Below are 18,291 nucleotides of genomic sequence, written 5' to 3' on the forward strand. Positions count from 1 at the left end.
GGAGGGTGTGGGGCCCCAGGTACAGGTGCCAGGTTGTAGACACGCCCTTCCTTCCCCCAAGGGCCTCAGACCAGGGGAACCACGGCGCCCGGATTGGAGGCCCCAGTTCTGGCAGTGGGGCTGGGGGGCTGGAGGCACATAGAGGCCAGTTCTCCCCACCCTGGCTGCCCCGTGAGACCCAGAGTGACAACTGCCTGCTCCTCTGGGACCCCACGCCCTCCTCTGTCCAACAAGGAGTGTGTGGCGGTCCTCCCTGTGTCCACTTCCGGCATGGAAGAAACCGGACCTTTCGTGGGTCCCCCTCAGCCAGCGCGTCCCCGCCTCGGTCCCCAAGGCTGCCGGCTGCTGGGAGAGCAGTTGGAGCGCCTGCATTTGTGTGTGTGGAATTTTTTTAATTAAAAATTTTTTTTAGATTACAGTAAAATACACATAACAAAATGTACCATCCTAACCATTTTTAAGTCTACAGTTTAAGTACATTCACATTATTATGTCACCATCACCACCATCCACCCCGAGAGCTTTTTCATCTTATAAAACTGACAGTCTGTCCCCATTAAACACTCACGTCCCACCCCTTCCCCAGCTCTGGGCGCCGCCGTCCTACTTTCTGTCTCTATCAATGTGACTCCTCTAGGGACCTCCCGTGAGTGGATCGCACAGTATTTGTCCTTTTGTGTCTGGCTTATTTCACTTACTATAATGTCCTCATGTTCATCCAGGTTGTAGCTGGGTCAGAATTTTCTTCCTTTTTAAGGTTGAATAATATTCCACTGTGTGGCTGGACCATACTTTGTTTATTCAGTCATCTGTCTACGGACACATATATTTTTTTAAGACACAGATTTATTTCATGAAAACATGGTTCTTCCTTCTACAAACCAATAAAACATTAAACCCAATAAAACCACATCAAATGTTATCAGGAACACTTGGTTCAAATTTCAGATTTCACCCATTCAGAAATGATGTCTGGGCATCCTCTCTGGGCAAGGCCCACACCGCTATAGGTGCTGGGGATGGAGTCGTTGGTAAAACAAAGTCCCTCTCTCCTGGAGCTTATGTTCTAGAGGGAAGACAGGCAGCAGACAAAACAAGTAAGGTCTAGAACATGTCAGAGGCTGAGGGAGGAAAGAAAGGACAGCTCTGGACACCCCCAGGTTCTTTTCTTTTTTAACAATTTATTTTAATTAATTTATTTATTTACTTATTTTTGGCTGCGTTGGGTCTTCGTTGCTGTGCGCGGGCTTTCTCTAGTTGCGGTGAGCGGCGGCTCCTCTTCGCTGCGGTGCGCGAGCTTCTCACTGCGGTGGCTTCTCTTGTCATGGAGCACAGGCTCTAGGCCCGCGGGCTTCTGTAGTTGTGGCACTCAGGCTCAGTAGTTGTGGCGCACGGGCTTAGTTGCTCCGCGGCATGTGGGATCTTCCCAGACCAGGGCTCGAACCCGTGTCCCCTGCACTGGCAGGCGGATTCTTAACCACTGCGCCACCAGGGAAGCCCACCCCCTCAGACTCTTAAGAGTGACTTGAGACTGTTCTAAAAGGCACAGCTTGGGGAAAGATACAAACTCTAATATATATATGATAAATATAAAGTATTTAATATATTAATATTAGATATCATATACAATATAATATAGCATGATACAGTATAATATCACGTATAGTAACATATCAGATATGTAACATACGAGCAGTTCTTTATGTATATACACACACATATGTGTATATATATTATATAGTTTTTCCATGAGATAAAATTCAAACAACACAGAATTAACCATTTTTGGTGAACAATTCAGTGACACTTAGTGCGTTCACAGTATTGTACAACCGTCACCGCTGTCTAGTTTCCATGACCCCAAACAGACACCCTCTCAGCAGCCATCCCTGCAGCCAACACTGTGCTTTCCCTCTCTACGGATTTGCCTCTTCTGGACATTTCATATAAACGGAGCCATGCGATGTGTGGGGTTTTGTGCCGGGCTTCTCTCCCTGAGCCCCATCCAGGCTGTGGCAGGTGTCAGTGCCCTTGGATGGATGGACCACAGGCGGCTCGTCCACTCGTCAGTGGGAGGACATTTGGACCGTTTCCACTTTTCCGCTGTTGGGAACAGAGCTGCTACGAACACGCGTGTACAAGTATCCCAGTACCTGTTTTCAGTTCTTTGGGCTTATATCTCAGAGTGGAATTGCTGGGCCATCATGGTAACTCTGTGGCAAGATGGAATTCTAGAAAGTTCTATAGTTGACTTTTGGGGGAAGTGCCGAAATGTTTTCCACAGTGGCTGCCCGTTTTACTTTACAGCCCCACTGGCGAAGAATAAGGGTTCCCGTTTCTCACCTCCTCAACAACACTTGTTTCTGTTCTTTTTTAAACCCAGTAGGTGTGAAGTGATGTCTCACTGTGTTTGTTTGTTTGTTTGTTTGTTTTGCGGTACGCGGGCCTCTCACTGCTGTAGCCTCTCCCGTTGTGGAGCACAGGCTCCGGACGCGCAGGCTCAGTGGCCATGGCTCACGGGCCCAGCCGCTCCGCGGCATGTGGGATCTACCCGGACTGGGGCACAAACCCGCGTCCCCTGCATCGGCAGGCGGACTCTTAACCACTGCGCCACCAGGGAAGCTCCCTAAATCACTTTATTAAAGGAATTTTTAGGTTTTTGGTCAGACTCCCGCGTTCATGGTTCTGAGCAGCGTGTCTCACTCCTGGGGGTGCTGCGTTATCGCCCCACTGTGCCTTGAGGTTCAGTGGCCCTCGGGAACGAGCAGGGGGGTCTGGTGGGCCTTGGCGGGGTCCCCAGCATGGCTCTAGGATGGAGGAGTAGGGGCACTGTCTGCAGTGACCCGGCCCGGTGGGGCTTGGAGGGCCCAGGAGCAGAGGGTTGCAGGGCACAGACGCCCCATCCCGTCCACCCCCCAGCCCCGCTGTCCCCAATCGCACCTCTCTCTTCCTCTGTTGCCCCCAACAAGCTCCTTTCAGCCGCATCTGGTGGAAAGCTGGGCGGCAGGGAATTGGCAGAGGGTTCATTCACTCATTCATTCATTCATCCATTCATCCAAGATGCTCACCGAGCTCCCAGCTGCTGGTGCCAAGGGGATGCTGGGATGAAGCCAAGCCCAGTGGAGCTCTCGACAGTAAGCAGAAACGTCTGTGTGGCTGTAATTGCAGGACATGCTCAGCCAGCCAGGGGTGGCTGGTGTCATCAGGGCCTGATGCCAGCAGGGTGGGCAGAGCCGTCTTCCTCCCGGGGAAGCAGCTCAGCGGGGCCTGAGGAAGGAGCAGGGGTTGCTCAGCAACAGGGAAGAGCATTCAGGCTGGGGGAACAGCATGTGCTAAGGAAGCTGGGGGCACCAGGCATAAGAATCCCAGCTCCCCGGGAGCTGGAGGATCAGCCCGGCCCCCAGAGGCCTGTCACTCAGCTCCTTCTCATCACTCCTGCTTCAACACAGAGGATGCTTCTAGAGCAGAGTCCCCCAGGCGCCTCATCCCATGTCCCTGTCTTCCTGGGATCCCTGCCCGAGTTCAGCCCCAGCTCGGCCCCTCGCGAGCTGTGTGACCTCTGCCAGGTTCTGAACCTCTCTGTGCCACAGCCTCCTCACCTGCAGGGCGTGGGTAGTAAGAATGCCTGAAGCTGCGCTGGTTCCCGTGCACACATGTGCTCTCCAACCCCCTCTCTCACCCTCTGTTCCCTGGGGGCAGCCTGTCCCTCTGTTCTAACCCCAGCACCCGAGGCCATGCCTGGCACGCAGTGCCGTGGGGACGGCCAGTCCCCGGGACAGTTCCGGCCGCAGCCCTGCCCCTGGCTCTGCAGCCTCGGGGGGTCATTGCACCTCTCTGTGCCTCAGTTTCCTCATCCATCGGATGGGGGTAGTAACTGGGCCCGCCTCCTGGGTGGTCGTGAGAAGTAGGTGAGCAAAGGCAGTAAAGACCTGAGAGGACCTGGCAACGGCGGAGCGGTCAAGAGCATTGCCAAGGCTGCTCACCTCGCGCAGGGAGGGAGCTGAGGGCCGTTGGCCTCTGGTCCTCCGGGCCTCCCTCCCTTGCCTGGAGGCTCGGGGTGGAGGCACTCAGCCCAGAGGACGAGCAGGGCAGGCAAATTTCAGCAAAGGACCAGAAAGGGAACGTTTTAAGCTCGGCAGCCACACGAGCTCCATCGCAAGAACTTGCCGTGGCCGTTAGAGCCAGTGCAGCCACGACAGCAGGCCAACGATGGGCGCGTCCGGTGGCCACGGTCACCTGATTGGTGGATGCGGAAATCTGAATTTCATCATTTTCACATCTCACGTTGATTTTTTTTCCCCCCATCCCCTTAAAAATGTAAAACCCGGGACTTCCCTGGCGGTCCAGTGGTTAGGACTGTGGGCTTCCACTGCAGGGGGCGTGGGTTCAATCCCCGGTCCGGGAACTAAGATCCCGCAAGCCGCGCAGCATGGCCAAAAAAAACCCAAACAAACTGTAAACCCCATTCTGGGCTCGCAAGCTCCAGAGAAGCAGGCCCATAGCCTTTAGTCTTGGCTTTTTCTCCCCACTCCCCCACCCCGGCTGCCATTTCCCCGTCTGTTAAAGGACCGAGGCCCCATCCGCTCCCAGATCCCTGGATGCAGCTGCCTGGTGGGCGTGGCCAGCTGCACCTCCTCCCTGCAAGCGTCGGGAGAGGGCCTGGGTGTTGCCCCACCCAGCACCTGCTGTCAGGGCACTAGGGATGGGGGTCCCCACTGCATACGTGCGCCCTCCCTGACCAGAGGCTGGGCACCAGGTGATGGCTAAGATGGACGCCTCCTGGGCACCACGGGGAGGGTCATTGCCATGTGCCCAGTGCAGGCCCCCAGGGAGGGGGTCCACCGCAGACACGCCCCCGGTGACCCACCCCAGCTCGTGTTCACGTGCCCACCTCCTGAGGCCTGTTCACCCCCTCCCCCGGGGCAGGGAGGGGGAGGGACGCCTTTCTCCCACCTCCTGCTTCCTGCGCCCCGGCACCACCCCTCACCTCCGCACACCTGTCCTCTTCTACCCTCCCTCCAGCAACCTGAGTCTCTCTTGCAGGCAGAATACAGGCTGTGCAATGGGTCCGACAGGGAATGTGTATCCCCGACAGCCAAGGCCACCAAGAAGGAAGCTCTCAAGGTGGGCCCAGGCCTGGGAAAGGGGCACGGTGTGTCGTTTGTTGGATGAATGGGCACCCCAGCCAGTGAGGCCACACCTCCACCCCAGCCTGCCAAAGGGAGGGGGACAGACTGCACCCTGGCCACCTCCACACCCCCTCTTCCTGTCCTCTCCCTGCCCCCCTCTTCGTCCCCTGGCTAGACGGTGGAGGCCCTCGCGAGTAGAAGGTCCCCCGGGAGGGCCAGCCCAGGGCCTTCTCCCCTGACCCACCTGCGGGTGCCCTGGGCCCAGGCACAGAAGGAGAGCTACCGCCAGGAGAAGAAGCGCGCCACCAAGCAGTTGCTCAGCGCCTTGACAGACCCCAGCGTAGTCATCATGGCCGACAGCCTGAAGGTGAGCGCGTGTGTGTTCCAGCACTGGCCAGGCTCCCTCAGGAGGCCTCCCCCAGGGACAGTGCAGGGTCACTAGCCACTCGGGAGACGGTTAGGCATGCTGGCTGCTGCAAACTGTGTGTGTCCTGGGGCTGCCCTGACAAATGACCACAAGCTGGTGGCTTATGACAACCAAAGATGATTCCCAGGTCCAGAGGCCAAAGTCCAAACTCAAGGTCCTGGCAGGGCCAGGCTCCTTCCCGAGTCTCTAAAGGAGGGTTCTTCCTGCCTCTCCCAGCTTCTGAGGGCCCCAGGCATCACTGGACTTGTGGCCGCGTCCCTCCAGCCTCTGCCTCTCTGGTCACCTGGCCTCCTCCTGTGTCTGTGTCCTCTTCTCCTCTTATAAGGACACGGTCATTGGACCAGGGCCCACCCTGCTCCAATGCAGCCTCATCTTCACTTGGTCGCATCTGCAGAAACCCTATTTCTAATTAAGGTGGGGGGCCCTGACCTGCTGGCGGGGGTCCCAGAGTGCCCATAGAGCCCCCTGCTGGGATACAGGAGGGAGGTGAAACTCGGACTTTGGGAGAAAGGACCGGGGTTGTGTTCAGACCTCACTGAGGCAGCGAGAGAGTCCCTCAGCTCCCAAGCTTCGGTTTCCCCCTCCGTACAGAGGGGGTAAAGCTGCCGAATCCCGGGGCTGCCACGAGGGGCAGAGGAGACAAGGGGACCAGGGAGCCTGGGCTTCTACAGAGCCCTGGGCCCGCGTGGCTCCTTTTCTCTGATCCACAAAATTACGAATAAAAAATTAAGTACAAAAGTGAATATTTAGGATGAGAAAAGAAATGATCACAGGTTTCAAAATCACAAAGCTGACCATTGCAACAGCCACATCCGATTCCCAGCTCCCCCAGGGCCCTGGCAGGGCCTTGAACTTGAGCTCCATGGACTTCACCAGTAAATCTGGCTACAGCATCCTCCTTTGGATTCACCATCATTCAGAGTTCCTGTTAAATCCTAAAAGAGAACTCTGCCCGGAGCCCAAAGCCCTGTGTATCTGCCCCTCCCCCAGCCGTCCAGATGCCCCTGGGTCCCGGGCAGGCATGGACGGCAGCGCCCCTCCCCCCAGATCCGCGGGACCCTGAAGAGTTGGACCAAACTGTGGTGCGTGCTGAAGCCGGGGGTGCTGCTCATCTACAAGACGCCCAAGGTGGGCCAGTGGGTGGGCACGGTCCTGCTGCACTGCTGCGAGCTCATTGAGAGGCCCTCTAAGAAGGACGGCTTCTGCTTCAAGCTCTTCCACCCACTGGACCAGTCCGTCTGGGCCGTGAAGGTACCGCAGTGCGAGCCCTGGGGCTTGGGAGGGCCAGGCAAGGAGAGAGCCCCCGGGGGCAGGTGGCTGTGTGGGAGGAGAGCACAGATGGGCAGTCAGGAGGCTCATCCTGGGGCCCCAGTGGCACGGAGTCCAGAAATGGGCTGACAGTTCCAAGGGTTAAGTCACTCAGTGGCCAGGGGATCAGATGTGGTCACTGGAGGTTGGGGGCGCTCAGGGCCTGGGGGCCCCATGAGATGAGATCACACCTCGAGCCGTGTCCAGAGGCTGAGGAACGCGGCCATGTGAGGGCAGCTGCTCTGAACCCAGACCTCACCCTCATAACCTGGGGGCTGCCCAGCCCAGGACCAAAGGGGGTCAGGTTGCCAAGTGAAATCCTGAATGCCCAGTTAAATTTGGATTTCAGGGGAAGATCAGAAAGTTTTTTTAGGGACTTTCCTGGTGGTCCAGTGGTAAAGAATCCGCCTTCCAATGCAGGGGACGCGGGTTCAATCCCTGGTCGGGGAACTAAGATCCCCCATGCCGCAGGGCAACCAAGCCCGTGCGCCACAACTACTGAGCTCACGTGCCTCAACTAGAGAGCCCCCATGCCGCAAACTACAGAGCCCACCCGCCCTGGAGCCTGCACGCCACAACTAGAGAAGAGAAAACCCGCATGCCACAACTAGAGAGAAGCCCGCGCGCTGCAATGAAAGATCCCGCGTGCCTCAACGAAGATCGTGCCTGCCACAACTAAGACCCGACGCAACCAAAAATAAATTAAAATAAATAAATCTTTTTTTAAAAAAAGTTTTTTTAGGATAAGTATGTCCCAAAAAGAAATGAAATTGAGTTATTTGTAGTGAGGTGGATGGACCTAGAGACTGTCGTACAGAGTGAAGTAAGTCAGAAAGAGAAAAACAAATACCGTATGCTAACACATATATATGGAATCTAAAAAAAAAAAAAACAACTATGTCCCACATATTTCATGGGGTATACTTATACTGTGTATGTAATTCTTCTGAGATTCAGATTTAACTGGGTGTCCTGGATCTGCACATGCTGATTCTGGCCACCCTAAAGTGGGAGGGCTCAGAGCTGGAAAGCCAAGGGTGGGACCACCAGCTAAGAAGGGGGACCGAGCACCCCGGCCGTTCACCTCTCCTGCCGCCTGCCACATCTGCGTGGTCAGGTGCCTGACCCTGCCTAGGGGTCCTGAGGCCCCGGAAGCGCCCACGCGTGTCTGGGTGTGGGTCCACATGACCGCACCACCTGTGTTTCCACCCCTCCCCGGCCCATCCCTTGGGTGACGCCAGGTCTCTGCCTCTCCAGGGCCCCAAAGGTGAGAGCGTGGGCTCCATCACACAGCCCCTCCCGAGCAGCTACCTGATCTTCAGGGCCGCCTCCGAGTCAGACGGTGAGTACCTTCCTGCCCTGCTGGTCTCCAAGGTGACCCCACCTGAAGCACCCCTCCCCTTGGCGGGATTTCGGCCGGGCGTATGGGACCCCGGTTCGGACCCCTTCACCGCCATCCAAGGAGGCAGCCTGGTGTCAGGGGACGAGCCCGCCGTTCACCAGCCCCCTCTCTGGAGCCTCAGTCTTCCCCGTGGGCAAAAGATGAACAGTAGCACTGTCTCCCCAGTTGCTATGCGAATCTGATGACCTTATTTAAAAGCAACCAGATAAGTTACTGGGTGCCAACCACGTGCCAGGCACCACTGAATCAGCAGGTGCTACTGTTACCATCCACGTTTGACACATGCGGAGACAGGTTGGGTGAACTGCAGGTGAGAAAGTGCTGGAGCCGGGACGAAGCCAGGTTCCCAAATCAGCGCACGTGTTTGGAGCGCCCTCTAGTGGCTGCCCCGAATAAACGCGGCTGCCCACGCGCGCGCGCGCGCGCGCGCGCGCACACACACACACACACACACACACACACACACACACACACCCCCCGCCCCATCGCCGAGCCCTGAGGGCCGGCGCCTCCCAGGGATCTGGTGTAAGACTCCCACCCCACCAGCAGTTCAGGGCAGGCAAGGTCCTGCCCGAGGCAGCCTGGCCTGACCACTGGGCTCCGGCCCTCCGGGCTGGGAGTCTGGGGCAGGCGGCCGTCCCTAAGGTGCCATGCCACCCCCTGGTGGCCAGACGCTGCATCCACGCTCCAGGGGGCCGTCCTGAGTCCCTTGAATGCCGCCCCCATTTCCCCAGCCCCCCACTCGGTGCCAGGCCCCTCGTGGGCCCTGGGATGGGCAGGGCAGCTAGTGCTGCCATGGAGCCTGGAATCTAGTGCGAGAGAACACCAGCAAACCAGCAGACGAGGCCAACTGGGCTGAAGCATGAGCTGAGTCCCTGATGGGGTCGGGGGCCATGGTCAGGAAGGAGGGGCATCCACAGCCCCTGTGGGTATCAGGGTGGGCTTCCTGGAGGAGGAGGAGGAATGGACTCGAAGGACGCGTGCTATTCAGGATGTCTAGTCCCTTGTGGCAACCACAGAACACGCACGTCAGGGCCCCAGGCCCCACTCAGCAGGTGTGGGTTTCCCAGCTCTCGCCTGCGGGTTCTGCTCCCATGAGCGCCCCACCTTCCACCACCATGACCTTTCAGCCCTGGCTGAAAGTTGGAAGGTTGGTATCCAGCCAAGCCTGCAGTGAAACCCCCCCGCAGGATGCCGGGTGTCCTCCTGATAACCAGGAGCCACCCTCCCTGCAAGCCCCTCCTCCGCGATCCCCAGCGCGCCCCTCCCAACGCCAGGCCCCGGGATGCACCACAGAGAGTTAGGGAAGGAAATTCACTGTCTCCAAGAGGGAGACACTTTGAGGCTTTGGAGAAGGAAAGAACCGAGTTCAAGGTCCTTCAATCCCAGGTCCAGCCCGCGGGCGGCCTCTACCAGAAGGGCTGCAGGGGGCTGAGGATAAGGGCTGGGGGCTGGAGGCGCTGGCTCTGGCCACCCCACCCCGCCTCCCCGCCCGCCTGGCCCTCCCCTCCTCCCAGAGCTGTTCCAACACCAGGGGCTGCCTGTCTGCGGCCTTGGCTCAGCAGCCCTTCCCCAGCCTGCCAGCCCCCCTCCTGCCCTGTGCTCCAGGCCAGGAAAGCCCTCAGCGCAGAGACCCCCTCCTGCCCCGACCCACGGGGGCCAGTTTCCATCAGGAAGGGCCCTCACCCTGACGCCACAGGTGGGAACTCGCAGGGCCTCTGGGTGCAGAGCGGCCTGAGCTTGCTACACGTATGACCTTGAGGGGGTCACTTACCCATCCTGGCCTTAGCCCTTGTCTGTGACGTGGGTGACTGACAGTGTGCTGGGAGTGGGGGGCTCCTTGTTGAGGAATGGAGGGATGGGGGCGGGCAGGCTCCCTGACAGAGGGGCAGGAAGCTCCCCAGTGCTCAGTGGGTGCCTCCGCAGCTGGGGGCTGCTCATCGCCCCTGACCGCCCCCCCCCCCCCACAGGCCGCTGCTGGCTGGACGCTCTGGAGCTGGCACTGCGCTGCTCCAGCTTCCTGCGACTCAGCGCGTGCAGGCAGGGCCGCGACGGGGATCCTGGGTCCTCGCCAGGCGCATCACCCTCCGCGCTCTGCGGGCTGCCCCCCTCGGCCGCCGTCCACGACCAGGACCTGTTCCCGTGAGCAGGGGCGTGGCGGGCAGGGACCAGCCTCTCCCGGGAGCCTGCTGGGGACTCCTGGGCCCGGGCTCTCCCTGGCATCACCGCACGGGGTCTCCTTGTACGTGGGGAGAAGATGGGGGGCAAACGCCGCCGAGGTCTGGCTGCCCAAACCCCAGGCCAGGAGGCAGGCCTCCTCCACTCGAGGTGGACCGGGGAGCCTCAGGGTGTTCGCCTGTGAACCGGGGCTTATAGTGTCAAATGCCCATCGCTGAGGCTTTTCAGCACAGGGATGGGGCTGAGGCGCCAGGTAGCGAGGGGTGCCCCGGGTGAGGGTACCGGGGGGTGTGCCCAGAGGTGGGCGTGCCAGGGCCTCACCTGTGACCAGCAACCCACGGGCGCCGTCCACCTTCCAGACTGAACGGGTCCTCCTTGGAGAATGACGCTTTCTCAGACAAGTCAGAGAGAGAGAACGCTGAGGACTCAGATAAGGAGACCCAGGACCGCAGGCAGAAGGCCGAGAGCGGGAGCGAGCAGTCGGAGGCCCCGGGGCGCCCCGCGCGCAGAGGGACCACGTACGTGGCACAGGAACACGAGGACCTGGGGGAGGTGAGAGCCCGCCCTGCCTGGAGCTCGGGCGCCGCCCAGCACCCACCCCGCATCCCTGAAGCGGTGGAGGCGACGCCTGGCCGTCCCCTCGGGGAGAGGCCGCAGGGTCTGCTACACCCAGAGGGCCAGGGGCACGGGAAGGCCAGGATGGCGGGACTCAGGGAGAGCCGGGAGGGCCGCGGGGCTCTGGTGAGGGTGTTGGGGGGGCCACAGGGCAGGTTCAGGTGGCGGCCTGCCAGGGTCCAGGTGAGACCTTCAGAAGGTCAAGGGGCAGAGGTGGAGCCTGGGACCCGCTAAGGAGGAGCTGTTGTCTGGACAAAGCTGACGGTGCCCTGGACCCAGGCACAGTCGGGGTGGGGAAGGGAGAAGGGGTTCAGGGCGCGTCCAGAGGCAGACGGGCAGGACCCAGCCTGACGGCGATGCCACCTGTGAGATGGGCGCTCTGGAAGAAAGAGCTGGCGGCTGGGGGTGGGACCCGACTGTGTCCCAGGCTTGGACGTGCAAGGGAGACGCTGCTGCACGGGAGGGTCTGGGGCTTAGGGGGCCGTCTGGACATAGGGCAGCCCAAGGGGCCCAGGGGCCCAGGCACCCCAGCCTTCAGAGGCTGAGCACAGACGGGGCTCTGCAGAGGAACCCTGGGAGGCGTGGCAGGGAGGGGAGGGGTGGCCTCAGGGGCAGCTGTGCTGGGAGCTGGAGGAGAGACAGGGTGACACGGGGGTGGTGGTGACCTTCACCAGGGCACTTTTGGTGGAGAGGAGGGGCAGAAGCCAGAGGGAGAGGGTTAGAGGGAGTGCGGGTGGGATGGAGGGTGCAGGGGATTCCCAGCTGCGGCAGCTGCCATGCGCGCCCTGAAGCTGGCCTGGACATCAAAGCCAGGGAGCCACAGCCTCATGGGGGTCAGACATGACCACTGCCCCTGGGGGCTTCCCCTCCCCTCGGTGCCCAGGCGAGCTGTCCAAGCGAGTGCCACTAGGCCTCCACCACAGCTGTGCAGACACAGAGAGGCAGAGTGACTGCCTGAGGTGGCCCAGCAGGGTGGTGATGGGCCCTGATGCAGGGCTGGCTGCTGGCACCCCATTCTGCTGCCTTCCTGGGGGGTCAGGGGATGGGGATCCACAGCCAAGTTTAGCCACACCCCAGGCCCGAGGCCCTGGAGCCACAGACCAGGGGGTGGGGATGGGGGTCCATGGGGAGGGGCTTGGCGTTGGCCCGGGAACTGCGGCTCGATGGCACTTCCCGAGAGCGGAGGGTCCCCGATGCACAGCCCTGCCTGGGAGCACCTGCGCCGCCAGCCAGCTGTCTTTAGACAGCTGCATGACCCTTTCTGAGATCACTCTGCCCACCTGAGGGTTTGCTGGTTGGTGTGGCCTGGGAGATGGAGCCCCCCTACCCTGCCCCCTCGCCCCCTGCCCAGACAAAGCCCAAAGCTCCGGGGCTCAGTCTCTCTGTGGCACGTGTTTGGAGACTCGGTCTCAGGGAAGAGAGGAGGGGCCCAGGGCGGCCCCCTCTAGCCGTGCGATCCTGGACAGGTGAAGACCCCCTCTGAAGGGGGTGCAGGCCTGAAGCACCTGTGTCACCCCATGAAGACAAGATGGGCTGGGGGTGGGAGGAGGTCTCCTCGAGCACGTGGCACCTGCTGCCGCGGCACAGGTCATGCAAAGTCCACAGACAGGTGTCAGCAGCCACGGTGGATGTGCACCAACTGCGGGGAGGGCCCAGGCTGGCCAGGAGCAGAGGCAGGCGGGAGCCGGCCTGGGCCAGCAGCTGCCCCTCGGGCCTGCTGGAAAATGCAGGGCTCAGGTGGGGCTGGGACAGGCCCTCTGGGTGTGGCGGCCCGGCCAGGGGGTACGCGTGGCCGCCCTACCCCCCATCCCGCCCCCTCCAGGCTCCCCGCCCAGCTCTGGCTGCAGCCTGACCGCGGTCCCTCTCGGCAGCTGGGCGAAGCATCGCAGGTAGAGACGGTGTCTGACGAGCACAAGAGTCTGATATGGGTCCTGCTGAAGCAGCTGCGGCCGGGCATGGACCTGTCCCGCGTGGTGCTGCCCACCTTCGTCCTGGAGCCCCGCTCCTTCCTCAACAAGCTCTCCGACTACTACTACCACGCCGACCTGCTCTCCAGGTAAGCGACAGGGAGGTGCCCAGAGACACACCCCCCCCCAGGCTCCCTCAGCCCCTGCCTGCCCCACAGAGAGTCCTAAGGGTCCCCAGGAAACTGTCCCTGAAGCCTCTGCCTCCAAGGGGCCCAGCCTCCATGGGAGGAGCTGGTGGACAGGGAGGACGGGGCAGCCCCACGTCCGGTCAGGGCCACCATCACAGGTGAGCCCAGCACCTTCTGTGCACCTGAGCCCTGGCATTGGCTCCCTCAAGCTGAAGAAGGCGGAGGTTGGAAGGGGGGCTGCAGGCCCAGCAGCCCACACAGAGGGAGCTGGGTGAGGGTGAGAGCATCCCCGGGGGCTTCCTGGAGGCGGCACCCTGCCAGCCTCGAGCCAGCAGCACCCTCTCTGCCCCAGCACTGGAGCCACCCTGACATTTTCCAGTTCCGTGGAAAACCCGATTCCCTGGAGTGTCGGGGGAGGGTGGGAAACTCCTTTCTGGGGGCTGGGCAGCTGGGGAGGGGCCTGGGTTTTCAGCAAGTGGATGGAGGTTGAAACGGAAGGAGAGAGGGCGCCGGGAAAGGGCAGAGGGCGGCCCAGGTCCCCCGATCTGGAGTGAGGGCATTCCCCCACCCCATCGCAGGGCTGCACTGGAGGAGGACGCCTACAGCCGAATCAAGCTTGTGCTGCAGTGGTACCTGTCCGGCTTCTACAAGAAGCCCAAGGTGAGAAACACCAGCCGGGGAGGGCGCAACTACAGCCCAGCCCTGCGCCCTGGCACCCAACCCCGCCCAGAGTCCAAGGCCATCCCCTACCCCGCGTGACCCTGAAGGATCCTGGTCGTCCCCACAGTCGTCCCAGGTCCTCAGAGATGGGGGACCAAGCCCTGACTTCCCACCCAGGGAAGCGACTGAAATATCAGGGCTGGAGAATTGGGGCTTTAACTTGAAAGGTCATTAGAAGCCACAGGGGGCTTTGAGCGGTCTGTGCACTGGCTTCCCCTGAGGCCCGGGGAGAGCTTGATGTGGTTAGGGTCTCACGTGCCCCTCAGAGCCAAGAAGTGGACAGGGCACCTCGTAGGCCGTCTGCCCAGAGTGTAAACCAAGGGTAAGCATAGTCGCCCCAGACCAGGAGTGGGGCGCTGTTCCCAGATGCTGGTGGGAAACTAGACATCCCTTCTAGAGACCTCCTCCCTGCAGGTGCCCGGGGCTGTGGGCAGCAGGCATCCCCTCTTGTTGTCCCTCGGTCCACACCCCATCCCAACTGGCATCTGTGCCCCACCCACAGCTTCTCACACAAGCCTCTTTGTTCACTGCCTGCAGGGGATCAAGAAGCCCTACAACCCCATTCTGGGGGAGACCTTCCGCTGCTGCTGGTTCCACCCCCAGAACCACAGCCACACCTTCTACATAGCTGAGCAGGCAAGGGCCCGGCCACCCTGGGCTGGCTGCTGGGTTCTGCAGCGGACGGGGCCCTGGCAGGGGGCAGGGGGCGTCTGACCCCCAGGCACGTTTCTGGGTGGCTCCACCTTCGACCACTGGAAGAGCTCTGGCCTCACTGCTGCCAGCAGGGATTCTCCCAGGAGGCGCAGGCACCATCTCGGCTGTGACAGCAGAAAGTGTTTCCTTAGGGAGGGGGACAGCGCATCCCATTTTCCTGGGGGGATGCGGGGATTGCATCCAGCTCCCCCCCGGGCCCCAGGACTCAGGCCCGGCTTCGCTGGACGTTGGGGCTGAGAGATGGGGACTGCCCTCACGCCTGCTCCTGGCACTGGGAGGGATGTGGTGGGGGACCGGGCCTGCCTGCTACTGGGGCTGTCGCAGGAGCCACCTCTCCACCCACAGGTGTCCCACCACCCACCCGTGTCCGCCTTCCACGTCAGCAACCGAAAGGACGGCTTCTGCATCAGTGGCAGCATCACAGCCAAGTCCCGGTTCTACGGTGAGGGGGGCTCCCCTGGGCCTCGAGGAAGTGGGGGGAGGACTGACCTGCCGCACTCGGTGGTCACCAAGACCTCCCCCGGTGGCCATGTTCGTGTCCCTCTCCGCCTCTCCTAGCCAGGGACCACGAGGGGTAAAGTGCTCAGAACCTGGGGTCAGGCAGAGCCCTCCAAAGCCCCCTCCCCCCGGCCTCTCATCCCTCAGCCGTAGAGTTTGCACTGATGCTGGGAGGGTTACGGGAAGGAGCCGCATGAAGGTGCCATCTAGAGCTGGCTGTCCAATTCAGCACCACTGGCCGCACGTGGCTATTTTAATTGACTCAAACGAAATAAAACTTAAAAGGCAGCTCCGCAGTTGCTCTGGCCGCAGTGCAAGTATCCACATGCTACATGGGATAGAACAGTTTCATCATCACAGGACAGTCTATCGGGCAGCACCCCTCAAGAGCCTGGCACCGTGGGTCTGTCTGCATTTTTCCGTCCTGTCGACCTTCCTATTGTTCTCACTGGTGGGCAGGTGCTCTGAGTGCCTTTGTGTGCCCAGCAGACTGCAGAGGGCGCACAGGCTCGGCCCACCTTCCCCACCCCTGTGCTCCCGTCACTGACTGTGGCTGTGACTCTCAGCCCTGAGCGGGCCGTACCCCCTCTCCGCTGGTGTTTAAAATCAGAGCAGAGGCCCTAGTTTGAAAAGGTTTGAAGCCTCCACCCTAAGAATCCCTGCTTTAGTAAGTGAAATACACATGAACACATGGCGACTTAGGTAACTCCTCAGGATGAATGACTTATACGACCTGGACGGGGCCTTTACAGAATCCGAGGCTCAGAGAGGTTAAGCAACCCGCCCACAGTCGCACAGCTGGAGGTGCCTGGGACTCTTTCCACCTGTTGGAAGGGAGCTCAGGTCCTGTGACTTGGGGTGGAGGTGGGGGCCCAGGTCCCGAGGATCGGTCTCGTCTCACTGGTCCCACTGCCCCGTCTCTGCAGGGAACTCACTGTCAGCTCTGCTGGACGGCAAGGCCACCCTCACCTTCCTGAACCGGGTGGAGGATTACACCCTTACCATGCCCTACGCCCACTGCAAAGGTGAGAGGCCATGGTACTCCCACCCTGGAGGGCAGAGCCCAGGCCGGCTCCCTCAGGGAGAGCACCCTGGTTCTTGTCTAGTTGAAGGTATCTTATTTGACCCTCACTCTTCCATGACTTTTTAGCTGGGTATGGAATTCCAGGCAGATTATCCTTCTGTCCTCTTTGGAAGCTTGTTACCACCTTCTAATTTCCATTGTGGTTGGTGATCAGTCATCTGTTGGCCTGTTTGTTACATGTTCTGCTTTTCTCTGTAGCTGCTTTTAAGATCGTCTCTTGTCTGTGGTTTTCTGCAATTTCACTGCAGTAGTTCAAGGTTTGGATTTCTTTTTTTTTTCCTCTACAGTGTTGTGTTAATGTCTGGTATACAGCAAAGTGATTCAGTTATAGGATTTCTTTTTTATTTCTTAATTAACAGACTTTCTTTTTTACAGTGCTTTTAGGTTTACAAAAATTTTAGCAGAAAGTGCAGAGTTCCATATACCCCCCCATCCCAACACGCACACAGACAGACACACACACACACACACACTCGGATCCCCTACTGTTAACATCTTGCGTTGGTGTGCTACAATTGGTTCACTGATATTGACACATTATTATTAGCTTGAGTCTATAGTTTACATTAGGGTTCACACTTTGTGTTGTACAATTATATGGATTTGGACAAATGCATGTTTCTACCGTTACAGTATCACAGTAGTTTCACCACCCTAAAAAATCTCTTATGGTTAGACGTGAATAGATGAATTCACCTATTCATCCCTCGCCTCTCCCCTCAACCCCTGGTAACCACTGATCTTTTAACTGTCTCCATAGTTTTGCCTTTTTTGGAATGTCATAGAGTTGGAATCTCAGGGTATGTAGCTTTTTCAAACCTGCGTCTTTGGCTAAGCAATATGCATTTAAGATTCCTCCATGCCTTTCGGTGGCTTGACAGCTCTGGATTTCTTTATTTCTTCTATTTGTAAGGGCTTTTGTTTGTTTGAACTTTTTTTTTTTTTTTTTTTTTGGCGGTACGCGGGCCTCTCACCGCTGTGGCCCCTCCCACTGCGGAGCACAGACTCCGGACGCGCAGGCTTAGCGGCCATGGCTCACGGGCCCAGCCGCTCCGCGGTGTGTGGGATCCTCCCGGACCGGGGCACGAACCCGTGTCCCCTGCATCGGCAGGTGGACTCTCAACCACTACACCACCAGGGAAGCCCTGTTTGAACTTTTTAAGCAGCGATTTCATGGTTTTGATCAAGTGTGGGAGTTTTTAAGCCCTTATTTTTTAATACTGCCTCACTCCAATTTCTCAATTTTTTTCTAGAACTTCAGACACTCTGTGCCCTGCATCTGACATCTTTTACATCTTTGCGTTCTAGATAAGTTCTTTAGATCTACCTTTAACTATGATTAACCTAAATATTTAACTCATCCACTGAGTTCAATTTTGAAGTTTTGGATTTTTTTCCCCCCAGAAGCTCTACTTGATTCCACTTCAAACCTGCCTGTTCTTTTATACTTGTATCTTGTTCCTTGATCAAGTTCACAGTTTCTTCTCATAGATCTGTAAACATGGTAAACGCAATTCTTTTCTATTCTCTATCTAGGAATCCTAATATTCTAGCCAGTTTGCAGCTGTGTCCCCACTGCCCACAGCAGTGAGATTCTGGATAAACATTTGTTGAGTGGATGAGTGTATATATTAAGACCTTGAGATTCTAATTCTGCTGGGGGTTTTCCCCTATACTAGGCTGTCATGTATAGTAGGCTGTTTCTGGGCCACACAGGAAGTTTCCATTTGAGTTCCAAACTCACCTTACAAATTGAAGGCCAGGGATGTAGCGGGTGGGGATATTTTTAACCCCTAGAACCCTGCCCAATGCAACTGTTTCCTTGGCTCTCCTTTTGCTGAGAGCATAGCAATGTGAGAGTCCCGGTTTTATGGAAATGTCTCGGAACACACTTTCCTTGTTGCTCTGGCCCAAGCCCCTCTGTCCTGCACCCCACTGGACACCAAGGGCTCAGGTCAGCAAAGTCCTCTCTGCTCAGAGGACAGATGCACTTCTTCCTCTTTCTCCCCCTCTCCTTCTTGTTTGTTTTTTCTCCCAGAAGATTGCCCTTATTTTCTGGCATGACTGTCTGTTCATTAGTGCATTTGAAAGAGCATTACTTTTTCTTCAACTTTTCATTAT

General features: G+C 58.6%; 1 protein-coding gene across 7 annotated transcripts in view; it reads left to right on the forward strand.

The window, feature by feature from the left end:
- Positions 1-18,291, forward strand: part of OSBPL5 (oxysterol binding protein like 5) — a 68,372-nt gene that overhangs the window by 40,093 nt on the left and 9,988 nt on the right. For 3 of the 7 annotated variants that reach the window (XM_029207335.1, XM_029207332.1, XM_029207334.1), the window contains 11 exons: positions 5,044-5,124; positions 5,305-5,496; positions 6,604-6,807; positions 8,122-8,206; positions 10,237-10,408; positions 10,804-10,996; positions 12,931-13,115; positions 13,733-13,814; positions 14,412-14,510; positions 14,934-15,030; positions 16,013-16,111. In XM_029207335.1, coding sequence (XP_029063168.1) covers positions 5,044-5,124; positions 5,305-5,496; positions 6,604-6,807; positions 8,122-8,206; positions 10,237-10,408; positions 10,804-10,996; positions 12,931-13,115; positions 13,733-13,814; positions 14,412-14,510; positions 14,934-15,030; positions 16,013-16,111 — 1,489 coding nt within the window. Of the gene's footprint in view, positions 1-1,336; positions 5,125-5,304; positions 5,497-6,603; positions 6,808-8,121; positions 8,207-10,236; positions 10,409-10,803; positions 10,997-12,930; positions 13,116-13,732; positions 13,815-14,411; positions 14,511-14,933; positions 15,031-16,012; positions 16,112-18,291 lie in introns of those variants that run through there. The other 4 variants (XM_029207337.1, XM_029207338.1, XM_029207333.1 and 1 more) reach the window with 4 other exon arrangements.

Source organism: Monodon monoceros, unplaced genomic scaffold (genome assembly GCF_005190385.1).
Source record: "Monodon monoceros isolate NGI ecotype Baffin Bay Population unplaced genomic scaffold, NGI_Narwhal_1 Super_Scaffold_7, whole genome shotgun sequence".
Classification (NCBI taxonomy): domain Eukaryota; kingdom Metazoa; phylum Chordata; class Mammalia; order Artiodactyla; family Monodontidae; genus Monodon; species Monodon monoceros.